General features: G+C 51.2%; 1 protein-coding gene across 4 annotated transcripts in view; it reads left to right on the top strand.

The window, feature by feature from the left end:
• RIMS3 (regulating synaptic membrane exocytosis 3) overlaps positions 1-12,965 on the top strand; it is a 39,805-nt gene that overhangs the window by 13,772 nt on the left and 13,068 nt on the right. Inside the window, exons 2-4 of one of the 4 annotated variants that reach the window (XM_060020223.1) lie at positions 6,653-6,819; positions 7,186-7,433; positions 12,773-12,914. In XM_060020223.1, coding sequence (XP_059876206.1) covers positions 7,217-7,433; positions 12,773-12,914 — 359 coding nt within the window. In that variant the 5' untranslated portion in view covers positions 6,653-6,819; positions 7,186-7,216. Of the gene's footprint in view, positions 1-1,169; positions 1,343-6,649; positions 6,820-7,185; positions 7,434-12,772; positions 12,915-12,965 lie in introns of all 4 variants that reach the window. The other 3 variants (XM_060020214.1, XM_060020231.1, XM_060020241.1) reach the window with 3 other exon arrangements.

The following is a 12,965-nucleotide window of genomic DNA, read 5'->3' as shown; positions in this document are numbered from 1 at the left end:
TGAGCTGGTTCTCATTAGTTGGTGAGGCAGCACTGTGTTAAGAGGGATTCTGAGGTTAAGTCTGGCCTCTGACATGGGCACAGATTGGCATGAACAACGTGGTGGGCAGCCCTAGTGCTAGATAAGGGTTGGGGCAGGGGTCTCCAATGCCAGACGCAGCATCTGCTGAGGGACCAGGAGCTGAGATGCTGGCAGGGAAAAGCACAGCTTCACATGTCAGCTCCCACCTCAACTGAGAGGTGCAGGAACCCAGATCCCACACTTATCCTGCACCCAGGGCTGGAGTGGGAGGTGATCCTATTCATCTCCGAGCCTTCCCAGGAAGTGGTTGCACCTGGTTGCAATCCAGACTCATAAGCACCAACACCTGTGAAGTCTTTTACCATTTACAAAGGCACATTATAAATGGTAATAATGTAATTGCCCAGCTGAGCATTTAGCATGTACCAATCCTTATTTTTGTAATATTTCATCTAAGAATCCTAAGGTGGGCATTATTATCCCAACTTGAAAGATGAGGAGCTATAGGCTCGGGGGGTTGTTAAGGAAATTGCCCTGCGTTATATGGCTTGTAAGTGACAGGTCTAGGTTTTGAACTAAGTCTGTCTGCCTCCAAAGCCTGTGCTTTTAATTACTGTGCTTTCCTGCTCCTCATTAACCCATCTGACCCCCAGTCCAGCCCGGAGAGTCAGGCTGGGTCCAGATGGCCAGTAGACTCATTTTATAGAAGAGGAGATGAGGGTTCAGAGAAGCTGAATGACCTGCTCAGGGTCACACACTGTGGGTGGAGCCGGGAGTTGGCCCCCTGATACACCCCCAATACACACACTCCTGACTGATGGTCATGTCACAGAGTGTCTGGGGAGGGACACAGACCCCATCGGTCAGGGAGAGGACAGAGGAAGAATAGGGTCTGAGCTCCTTAGCAGTTGGACCTGGATGAGTCCCTTGGCCTTAGCACCAGCAATTTAACATTAAAGTGCCTAAAGGCAGATTGGGGGACCCAGGAGTTTGGACAAGGAGGAAACAGCATCAGAGAGTTTGAATGATTTGCTGAAGGTCACACAACTATCTCCAAAGTCCGTCTCTTTACTCCGCAAGCTACTAGAATCCCTGGAGGACACATGTCCTCTCTAGCCCTTCCTCTAAGCTCCCCTTTTTCCTTCCAGACTCTTATCACATCACCTCCTCCTGGAAGCTACCCTGATTGTCTTCACCTCCTTTCTTGAAATCTGGTGTCTCAGAAGTTAACAGAAGGCTTGTGTAAATGCCCTAGGTGTGTGCTGTTGGGAGGGGCAGAGCCCCCTGTGATGGGAACACCACATTCAGATTCATCAGTTTGGTGAGTTTGGGTTGTCTTCAAGGTGAGAGGTGGGGAGGAAGCACCTGACAGGTGATGTAGGACCTGGGAGTTAGGAGTCTTGGTTTGTAGCCCTGGTTTTGTCAACAGCTTTCTGTGTGACCCTGGGTGTGTCTCTTTCCCATTCTCTTTTTTTTTTTTTTTTAAGATGTTAAAATTATAATGTCATATCATCACAATGATCTTTTTTTCCCCATGATTAGCTTTCTGGTTTTTTTTTCACACACACACACTCTATTTTATTTTTACAAGAGATAAATAAACTGACACCAAGCATTGTAAATGCATGACCACAACAAAAGCAACAATGATTGCAATTACCAAACACGAAACACACTCATGCTATGTCGTAATATTGACATTCAGTCCAGTAATCCTCCACTGTAACAGCTCCTTTACTTTGCAGTGAAAATTGATTTGTATATTTTTTGCCTCTGAGTCCTTGTGGGATTTTTTTTTTTATTCAAACAGAAAGTCACAAAAATTATAATCATCCTCATCAGTTCACTCAGTCCCATGTAATTAATTTTTTTTCATCTTGATCTTTTGTTAGCACTTTTATGAATTCATCAGTTTTTCCATTACTCTTTCCCATTCTGAGCCTTGATTTCCTCCTCTGCAAAATGAAAGGCGCAGGTTGGAATAGGGAGGCAAGGCAGTTTGACCTTATGAGCTGGTTCTCATCAGTTGGTGATGCAGCACTGTGTTAAGAGGGATTCTAAGGTTAAATCTGGCCCTGATGAGAAAGAGAGAAGGATTAGTGATGTCTGCTGTGTGCAGAGGATAGGCGGGGGTGGTAAGAGCCTTAGGAATTTGCCATCCCTTACAGCCTAACAGTCCATCACTCTGTGACAGATTCCTTGGTCTTTTCTGTTGAAAGGGTGGGTAGCTAGTTTCATCTTGGGCTTTTGGATAGCCTTACTGATGCTCAAAAAAGGTTTATTAACTTGGTTAGACACACAGTCAAAAGGACCAAGGGGCCCAGGGTGGCCAGGCAGAGCCTGGAGTCCTGCCATTGTCAGGAGTCAGGAGAGGTTTTGGGAGCTTTTCGGGTACTGAGACCCCAGGGTAGAGGTCAAACGTTGAAGGCCAGAAAGAAAACGCTAGGCTCCTTCCTTGGGGAACTTGGAGGGTATCCGCTGGCATGGAGCTTGGCAGGAGTGGGGGGCAGTAGGAAGGGATCCCTGGAGGGGACGTCCAAGCTGTGGCCATAGATGCTGCTATAGCAATAGATGGGAGTCAGCAGGGAGAACTTCAGAGTAAGGTTTCTGTGACCCAGCAAGATCATGGGAGGGTTTCCTTCCATCAGGAGCCATGACCTGGATTGGGAAAGGGACAGTCCTGCTCAGAGGCAGGGAATTGTTGAAGTGACTTTTGTAGAAATTCATTCAGCAATCTTTTAGAACGACCAGGATGTGAAGTGCTGTGTTCTGTGTCCTGCTGGCCCCTCACCACTCTGCCACCATATCCACCTGCTGCCCCTTTCCCATCCCTGTGGTCTGATGGCTGGGGGCGCTGCTGTGAGTACGACTGCCTTCCTCACAGGGGCCAGGTGGTTGGCTCTGACTGGCTCTCTGTCTTGCCCGTCATGAGCCAGGCTGGCTGCCAGAGAATCAACCAGAGCCCTAATTCTGAGCCTGCTGCTGCCATGCGTGTCAAAAGGACTCTAGAGAGCACGTCATCTGACCCCTTCAGTTTACACACAGATGAGGAACCCAGGCCCAGAGAAGGTCACGCAAAGAATCTAATCTATACAGTATACATTCTAATCCCACCTCCTGATTCTGAACTCTCCCAGACTGCCCTACCCTGGACTTGGGACCGGGGGGCAGGCCCTAAGGTCCTGGGTCCAGTGCTTTGGGTCAGTCTCAGCTCCTCCTGTCCTCTTGGGGGTAGCCCCTGCCTGCTGGACCCTCCTAAACATTCGTCAGCTCTCCAGGCCCCCTGGGTGATCCCCGGGTGGTTAAAGATGAGAATGTGGCTGCGGATGGTGCAGAGTCCTGGACGTCAAACCATCTGCTTGTCCGGTTCCATTCATTATTCATGAGGAAACATGAGCCCCTGGCTTGGCAAGGTCAAGAATTTTGTCCCTTACCCTCTTTCCTTCTCTTCCCCTGGGAGCAGTGTTCTTGAGCTTCCTGTCGGCAACACAAGGGAAGCAGTTGCTTCTCCAGCTGTGGTCTGAGTGGCATCTCTGCTGCCCCTCAGATGCTCACGCCAGCCGTGGGAACCTGGGGCCAGAGTGGATTTTCTCATCACAGATACTTTGCTTACAATTTTCTCAAAGAACCTGGAGACCCGGGGCAAAGCCTGAACAGGAGGGCTGGGCCCCCCTCTTTGGGTGAGCTCTGGGGTGAAGGAGTAGGGGCTGCTGAGCGTGTCTGTCTCTTTGTGGAAACAGGAGACCCGGAAACAGGAGTCCGGGCCTGGCCACTTCTTAGCTGAGTTGGATGGGCAAGGCCTTAACTTCTCTGAGACTGGGTTTTCTCATCTGTGACGTGGAGATAACTACACATGTAACAGAAATACTTTGAGGAGTAAATTAGGCTTTTGCTCTAGCTGGTTCAAAGTATCAGATAAGCCCTCTCCCACCGTCCACCAAAAGACCATGCGCATACCCAAAAAAACACACAAACTGGCACTAGAATTGGAAACTAAAGAGATCATCATAGGCCCAAGTCCAGGGGGACTTTCCATTAGCTGCAAGGTTGATGGGGGATGGATGGAGAAATACAATCCGAGACTCTGCGTACATCACAGGGCCAGCGAGAACAGTCTAGACAGCCACAAAGAAGTCAAAACATGGCTTCAACTCATCCCTACCGTCAGCCCTCATTCACCAGGCCGGCGGGAGCCGTGCTGATCAGGAGCCCAGGTGGCCATTCTTGGCTGTCTGGGGACTGTCTTCCTCTTCAGCTGGAGTGGTGCCTTCCCTTCCCACCTCCATCTCCCCTCTCCTTTCTATGTCCTTTTGAAAAGTCGGATTCCTCAGGGTGATGGGGCCCTGAGCCCTGGGATGGGAGCTGCCCTGGGGAAAGCACTGGGGGCTACAGCAGAGCTGGGAAGGGCTGGGGGCGGAGCCTGCCTGCAGCTGTCTCTCCTGTACTCTGTCCGAGCCTAGGACTTTCAGCCAAGTTGTAGTGGGCGACAGCGGGAGATCCCACCTCTGCACTAAACAGAGCCACGGGCGCCTGCTGCCCTGCTCCCCGGAGTGACTTCCAGCGCCCTCTGTCCTCTTTCCTAGCACTCATCGGAACCGCCATTAAATATTTAATTGCATAACTAGTTATTCACTGTCTGTCTCTCCTGGACTGGAGGCTCTGGGAGGGCAGGACGAAGTTGGCCTGGCTCACTACTGTATCAGTGGCACTCAGCAGAGGCCTTGGAATCTTAGGGGTTTAAATTTTTTTTAACATTTTTTTCCTCAATTTTATACTCAGAGAAAAAATATTTTTCTTTTTTTTTTTGGCCGCACCATGCAGCTTGCAGGATCTTAGTTCCCCAACCAGGGATCAAACCCGTGCCCCCTGCAGTGGAAGCGCGGAGTCCTGGACCACCAGTAAATTCCCCCCAAAATATCTTTCTAAAGTATATTATTAAGTAAAATGATGACCTTTAGCATAAATATAATACTTAAAACTTGGGATCACTTGTGGTGATCATTTTGTAATGTATAGAACTATCAAATCACTATCTTGTGTACCTGGATCTAACATAGTGTTGTAGGTCAATTATACTTCAATTTTTAAAAATGAATAGATAAAAATTTTTAAATTGCCTTGATTATTTTAGGACATCCACTTGCCAGTTTCTACAAGAAGGCCAGTTAAAATATTGACTGGGATTATGCTGAATCTATAGATTAATTTAGGAATAACTGACATTTTATTTTTGGAATAGCTTTTTTAATTGAAGTATACTTGATGTACAATATTATATAGGTGTACAGTACAGTAATTCACAATTTTTTAAGATAATATCCATTTATAGTTACTATAAAATATTGGCTATATTCCCTTTAGGTATTTGTTGAATGCAGCATTAGAGAGAAAATTTGTCTGCTTTGGAAAGGAATTTGGCAATATATTCCAAGAATCAGAAAAATGTTTATGCTCTCAGTATTAGGTAAGATGCTTTTGGATGTAACAGAGAACCCTGAGTCAAACTGGCTTAGGCAATGGAAAACACATTGTCTCACGTAGCAGGAAGGCCAGAGAAGGCAGGCTCCAGGTTGGCCTGAGGTCCTTTCTGTCTCTGTGCCGTGCCACCCTCAGCAGCACTGGCTTCATCCTAGGGTGGGCTCTCTCTCGGGAGAGAGGTCTTAAGGGAGGAAGAGAAAAGACAGACAGACAGAGGGAGAAGCACCCACCTCTAAGCCTGGAATCCAATGCCCTTGGAATTCTGTGCCCTGTGCCTGGAATCCAATGCCCTTAAGTCAGATTGGGCCAACTTAGTCACATGCCCACCCTTGGACCAGTAAGAGTTACCAAGGTGAATGCCACTCACTGATTGTTTTAAACAAATCAAGATCTGCCTCTAAAACAAGGGATGAGGTGGACAAAACCAGAGCTCCGTCAGGAAGCAGGAAGTGAAAAGCTACCAGTGGCGTTCACACTCGCTAGCCCAGTCACCTCATTTCCAGGAGTTGATCCTAAGGAAATAAGCAGATAAAAATCAGTGGACAGGGCTTCCCTGGTGGCGCAGTGGTTGAGGGTCCGCCTGCCGATGCAGGGGACGCGGGTTCGTGCCCCGGTCCGGGAAGATCCCACATGCCGCGGAGCGGCTGGGCCCGTGAGCCATGGCCACTGAGCCTGTGCGTCCGGAGCCTGTGCTCCGCAACGGGAGAGACCACAGCAGTGAGAGGCCCGCGTACCGCAAAAAAAAAAAAATCAGTGTACAAAGATCTTTATTGCAGTGTTGTTTAAAAGACAGGAGAGAAAGGGAGAGACAGAGAGAGAGAGAGAGAGAGGGAGGAGAAAGTTGGACTTGATCTAAGCAGTAGCTGTACTGAAATATTTAAGTCAGTCATAGTGCCTCCACACAGTGGAACGTACTGGTGGCATTTAAACATTTCTACAAAGCGTTAATAACATTGGAGAGTCTCCTGATATAACATTAAATGAAAAAGAGCAGGATATAAAATTGTATTGGCAGTATGAGTTCAGTTATTTTTTGAAATGTGTGAAAAAGAGACTGGGAGGAAATCGGCTAAGATGCCTGTAGTGGCTGCCTCCCAGTAAGGGTGATTTTCCCTGCTTCTTTACACTTTTCTGTCCCACCCGCTTCAAGCAGGAGGACCCCTTCCACAGTCTGCCCAGGCTGGAGCCAGTTTTGTTCTGCCTGTTCTCATTTTTGGCTGTGAAAACAACAGTCATGCTTACTGAATATTTACTCCGTGCCTGATACCGTTCCAGGCACTTTGACCTGCGCTAATTTAATCCTTACAACAGTCCTACGAGGTAAGTGCTTTCATTTCTCATTTTGCTGAGGTGTTCACTGAAACCCCAAGATGTTCGGTCGTGAGGTCACACAGCTAGTGGGTAGAGGCCTTTGGAATTCAAGAGTGGGTCACATAACTGCACAGCCTCCGCCTTCACCGCCAAACGAGGTCACTTGTCAGGGCAGCCACATGCTAATGAGAATAGTCCCGTTCATCGAGCCAGATTCTGGGCACACCCTTTACATTGACTTGTTCATTTAATCCCCACAACCTCAGAGAGGCTGAGCGCCTTGCCCGAGGTCACACAGCTAGGAAGGGGTGGGGCGGCGGTAGAGGGGCCCAGGGTCTGACGTGGGATCCCTTTGTCTCTCCCGCTGCCCCACAGGGTTGCCTGAGGCCCTGCCGCCCCGTGGATCATGTTTAACGGGGAGCCAGTTCCAGCCTCAGCTGCGGCCTCCAGGAACGTGGTGCGGAGCTCCAGCATCAGCGGCGAAATCTGCGGACCCCAGCAGGCTGGGGACGGGACCGGGACCACCACGGCCAAGAAGCGGCGCAGCAGCCTCGGGGCCAAGATGGTGGCCATCGTGGGCCTGACCCAGTGGAGCAGGGGCACACTCCAGCTCCCCCAGGCTGGTGAGGGGTGTGGGCCCCTCACAGTGACCGGGCGCCCAGGGGCAGTTCTCACGGGTGGGCACTCCTACCCCCACAAATCCTTATGTCACACTTACCATGTACCAGGTGCTGTTCTGGGTCTAGTACGTGTCCTACTCACTGACTCCTTCTGTAACTCTATGTGGAAGGTACTGGAGCACAGAGAAGGGAAGTAAGATGCCCCAAACTGTACAGCTAGTAGGTGGTAGAGTCTGGATTCAAACCCCAGCATTGGGCTCCCGAGTTCGTGCTCCTAACCTTGGTACTCTGCTGCCTCTGCACAGACTTACACACTTATCAGCAGTTATTCATTAAGCAGCCATCATGTTCCTGGCACTGTGCTGAGTGACACCGCAGCGTCACGGAAACATCCACGAGATTCAGTCTCACCTATAATCTTCGAGTTTCCTAAGTACAAGTAGCTGCAGACATGTTACAAAGCCACGAGAGAGACACACACATACAAAGACACATGCCTTGCATAATCACATGAATAGCATGCTCGACTGCTCAGGAAACCTACCCTTACGCACGTGCACACTCAGTGGCCTGTGGTCATAGAAACACGTCACATGTGTGTATGCGTATACCTGACAAAGCCACATTCACACACTACCTTCACAGCTACCTCCTGATAAATACAGCAGATTTTCTCAGACACCTGGTTATAGCATCCTACTTACGCTCTGCCTGCCGGGTAACCCACCTTGTCACACACAGTCACACCTGGAGCTCACGTCACAGGGGAGCCAGCTCCCCCCACCAAGACCTCCTCACTTTGTGGCATCAGCCCAGACACCAGCTGGTTTTGTTTTAAAACCTCTTCCTGCTTATTCTGCTCAGAGTGACAACTTCCCTAAGAAACCTTCAAATAGGCAGCTGGATGGGGGTGGTGAGGTGTGGGGCACTGGAGGATCCGGGGAGAATGCCCATCAAGACTCCCAGCTGGGACTGGGGCTGGGGGACTTCTCCAGGCCTTAAAGTAGACTTTTACAAAGCCCTCCACAGGAGCATGTGGGATGGTCTTTTCCAGCAATCAAGCTGCGATATGGTTTCTGGCTCAGAGAAATGCTGGACGGGGAGGGGGCTTGAGATGATGAGTGCCCCAGGATGAGCATGGCCCCTGTGAATATGCTTGACACTAGGGAGTCCGGAAGATGGGGATCTAGGAATCCAGGAGTTGGGCTGGGACAGGACCAATGGGGTGGCGTTAAGGTTGGGGGACTAAGATTAGGAGGGCCCCCAGGAGTCTGGCCTCAGGAATCCAAGCCCTGCTGATCTCTGGCTGAATCGGCTGTTTCAGCTTCAGACCCAAAGGTCTCTTCATGCCCAAATGACTTGGAGGGACGGTCTTCCAAGGCCAGGACAGGTGCCTGAGTCACTGTGAGAATATCAGTGATCTGCCTGGGACTGTCCACCTACCTAGGCTCCACAGTCAGCAGGCAGGGATTGGAGCAGACACCAGGATGACCTCCAGCCTTGAGGGGAAATGAACGATGATGGGGCTTCCAGATCACTTGTCTCTGCGGTATGCAAGGGCATGGCTGAATGCCTGGGGAGCCAGGGGAATTGCCCACTGCCCTTCTAACCAAAGGTCTCTCTGAATCATCCAGTTGCCAAATGTCAGAGCAGGAAGGGGCCCTGGGGATCTGGAGATCTTCTGGTCTGAGTACTCATTTTATTGATGAGGCATCTGAGCCTGGAGACTAGAAGGTACTTTTTTGGAGAAGGACTTCAAATTGGCCTTCAGAGATGCACCCTGTCATTTACTAGCTGGGCGACTTGGGCAAGTTACTTCCCCTCTCTGAGACCGCTTCCTCATTTGTAGAATCAGGACAATAATACACGCCTTGCTGCGTTGTCCAGGGGATTGAATGAGATAGGATGTGTAAAGGTACCCAGCCTCTTGCCTGGCACGTACTAGACACTTGGTAAATTGTTGGTGTTATTATTACCCATGGTCACACAGTAGGGCCAAAAAAAAAATGACTAAAAAATAAAAGTGACTTCTCTGGCCTCCACAGCTCTGCCCCTTGCTTGTAGAATACTCCTCTCCTCTTCATATTTACTTGTCCCCATTTTGTTCTCCCAGGCCTTGAGGTTGCCAGTGTCCCAGCTTAAAGCGCCATCCTGGGTCTGGCCTCAGAGGGAGGTATGGGGCCGATCACTGAGGGCATTGGCCCCGGAAACTCTGTTCTGGGATAAGATCCTAGCAGGGTGACCCTGCTGCCCCCGGCAGGATGGCTCAGTTCCCTGCAGGGCGGGGCTGTGTGCAGTGGGGAGGAACTCCTCTCCAGGACCCAGTCTCCTGGGCTATGAGTCTGCCCTTCCCAGGTCCTCCATACTGCTCATTGGCTTGAGCCTCACCCATCCTGTGCTCTTTGTTGCAAAGCCTGTTCTATTGCGCCAGCCTCCCCTCTAGTTCCCCTGCCTTCTGCCTGCCCCTTCCATTTTATTCCTTACGTTGCCCTAGAATGGCCTTCCAAAAACTCACCCTGAAACTTTAGAGGACTAGTCCTGGCTCTAACTCCTCATGGGACCTTGGCAGAGTCACTTTCCCACTGGGCCTCAGTTTCCTCTTCTGTAAAATGGAGCTTCCTTCTAGATTTAACATTCTTTAAGTTGTGGGAGCAGAGAGGAAGGTGGGGTCAGATCTTTGGGCTCCCAGGACACAGGTGGGTTCTGGCCTGGCCTTAGGCTGGGTCTACACAGGGCCATCCTGGGCTGTCCTTGCCTTTGCCCAAATGGAGCTTCTCTTTTCAGTACCAAGGACAGTGGCTCTCCCCTCCTAGTCTCTGGGCCCCGGACCAGGGTGGGGCGAGGGCTCAGGATCATTGCAGGAGATCCCATGGGGAGTGCTGCTGGAGGCTGTGTTTTCCTCTCCCTTGTTCATGGTGGGACAGATGGGATGGTCCCTGGAGTCTTTTGGTCTCCAAGGACCACAGAATTATTGCAAGCAACTTGGTCCAGTTCTCTAGGGAGAGAGGCTACATGAAGTTACTCCCCAGATCGACAGAGTTCACAGACTGGACAGGTATGAAACCAGTAGAGGAATTTTCTCTGAGTTTGCAAGACCTTCCTCCTCACCCAGAGACATGGAACTTAATCTCTGCTGAATCACATCTCAAAACAATGTGGAGTTGGTGGAGGGGAGTGAAGAGTAGCATATCAGTGAACTGGGAGTCAGTGGGCCTAGGGTGTAGCCCCAGCTCTATGGGCGCTTGGACTCTAGGTTCCCCATCTGGGAGATGGCACTTCAGGATTCTGTAACTTCCCTACCCAGGGGCTCACAGTAGGTTGGGCAGATCAAAGAAGGTAAATTCTCTCCCAGATGGGTCAGAGCTTTCCTAAGCTCTAGAAGATGGGGGATTGGGGTCACGAGGTGGTGAGGCTCTGACTTCAGCTCAGGGTGTATGTTGGGGGGGTTTGAGGAGAAGGAGGGTGAAGTGTGGCCCCCACAGGCCCTTCTGTCTTCTAATCGGATTAGAGAGGATGTGGCAGTTAGGAGCAAGGGACAGGGCAAGTCCACCCCACCCACAATTATTGCCCAGCCCTCTGTGTGTGGTGGGTCACACACCATTTGTGGGTTTGCATCTGTGTGTGTGATTGAGCGGATGGGTTCAGCTCCTGGTGTTATTATGGTGTGGAGGTCACATGTGTGTGGCAGGCTGTGTCATGTGTACGTATGACTAAGACTCGGTAAGACCATTTGTGGCTGTGTGACTGTTACATGAACATGCATACGACCTTGTACGTGAGATCATTGTATGAACATATGTGATTGTTGGCACTCGTGTGTCTGCTTACGCCTGTGCGAAAGAAATATGCGTGAGCTAATAAGACTCTGTGTGTGGGGGGGGCGGTGTGTGTAAGAGAGACAGACACGTTGATGGTCTCACTGATTGCTGGTTAGTAGCTGTTCCAATATCCCAGAAGCTGGGGTGGTTCCAGAGGAGACATTCCTCCTTACAGCACCCCACTCCTAGTCCCCCCATCCCGACCTCTCAGCCTTTCCTCTCCCGATGGGGCTTCCTGAAAGATAAGTAGGGCAAAGCAGGAGGAATAAAGGCCCCCTTCTCCCAGGCTGGGGTCTCAAACATCCCCTCCCGACCCACTGTTGGGTGTTAGTGGGAGAGCGAATTTCCAAGGTAACCAGCTCCCCCTTCCCCGCTGCTTTCAGGGGCTGTGCTGCCTGCCTCACCCTGGCCTCTCCCCATCCCTGTAAGCAACTCCACTCTTAATTTGCCTGGGCCTCTAACCAGTGACAGCAAAAGGCTCCTTTGGTATAGTCCCTATCTGAGCGTCACTTCCCTCCCCGTCAGGCTCCTCAGGCAGCCAAGCTTCAGGAGGGGAAGTCCCTGAAAACCCACAACCTGTCTTCTGTCCGCCCCCCCGCCAGGCAGAGAGAGTGTCTAAAGGGACCACACTGCAATGCTGAGGAGGTTGCCATGGAAACCCAGGCAGGATGGTGCCGCTGCTAGGAGAGGCAAAGTGCCCTATGTTCCATGCAAGGCTGAAGAGGGGACCTAGGGGTAGAGGGCCCCCCGAACAGGAGCTACAGAGACACTGGGGGTGAGCTGTCACCACACAGCTTCTGAGGTTCTTCTGCAGACCTCTCCCTCAGAGCCAAAGTCAGTTCAGGTCAGCCTAGGAGTTTCTTTCTCAGTCTTATTTTTCTAGTGGCTTCTCCACCTCTCCACACACATCCCCCTCCACGTTCAGACCCACCTTGAGAATGGGTGTTAGTTTGCCAGGGTCAGGATTCACATGGGTTTGTTTGTCTTTTATAGGGCCTGTGAGGGTATCACAGAGGTGGGTTGTGATGTCTGGGAGTGACAGGCTTCAGGAGAGTACCTGGAAGAGGAAAAGCAAATCTGGAAATTCCAGAGAGGGCAAACTTTCCAGAAGAAGAAACTTAACCCTTTGGGGCAAGGGCTGAAATTGAGGGGCAAGGGCTGAAATTGTGTGGCAAGGTGTGGGTCAGGGGAGCCTGTCAGGAAGGAGACCGAGGGTGGAGGGCTGCAGGGCTGAGCGCTGCCTGCTGACTCCCCACCCGTAGCCCCACCATCTCCACTCTGCCTCCAGCCATCCTTCTAGTCTGCTTTGTCTGCGTCACTGCCCTGAGCAGGGCCAGGGGTCAGGCTGCAGACCGGCTCTAGAGGTCATCGCAGCAGTGGCCCTGCCTCCAGTCAGGGCCCTGCCTCCAGTCAGGGCCCTGCCTATCCTGCCCCCTCCCAAGAGGATGACTTTAGCAGTGATCTCGGAGAAACCTCCTCAGTGATCTGACCTGTTCCTTCTCTGTGCTTCTGGGGGTGTCACAGAAGGGGCCACCAAGAAACTGCGCAGCAACATCCGGCGGAGCACGGAGACGGGTGTTGCCGTGGAGATGCGGAGTCGGGTCCCTCGCCAGGGCAGCCGGGAGTCCACGGACGGGAGCACCAACAGCAATAGCTCCGATGGCACGTGCGTTCAGCCCACCCCCACCGTGTACCCACCCTCCACCGGGGTCCTCTG

Source organism: Delphinus delphis, chromosome 1, assembly GCF_949987515.2.
Source record: "Delphinus delphis chromosome 1, mDelDel1.2, whole genome shotgun sequence".
Lineage (NCBI taxonomy): Eukaryota > Metazoa > Chordata > Mammalia > Artiodactyla > Delphinidae > Delphinus > Delphinus delphis.
The sequence above is the reverse complement of the archived record's forward strand: the minus strand, read 5'-3'. Positions and strand labels throughout refer to the sequence as shown.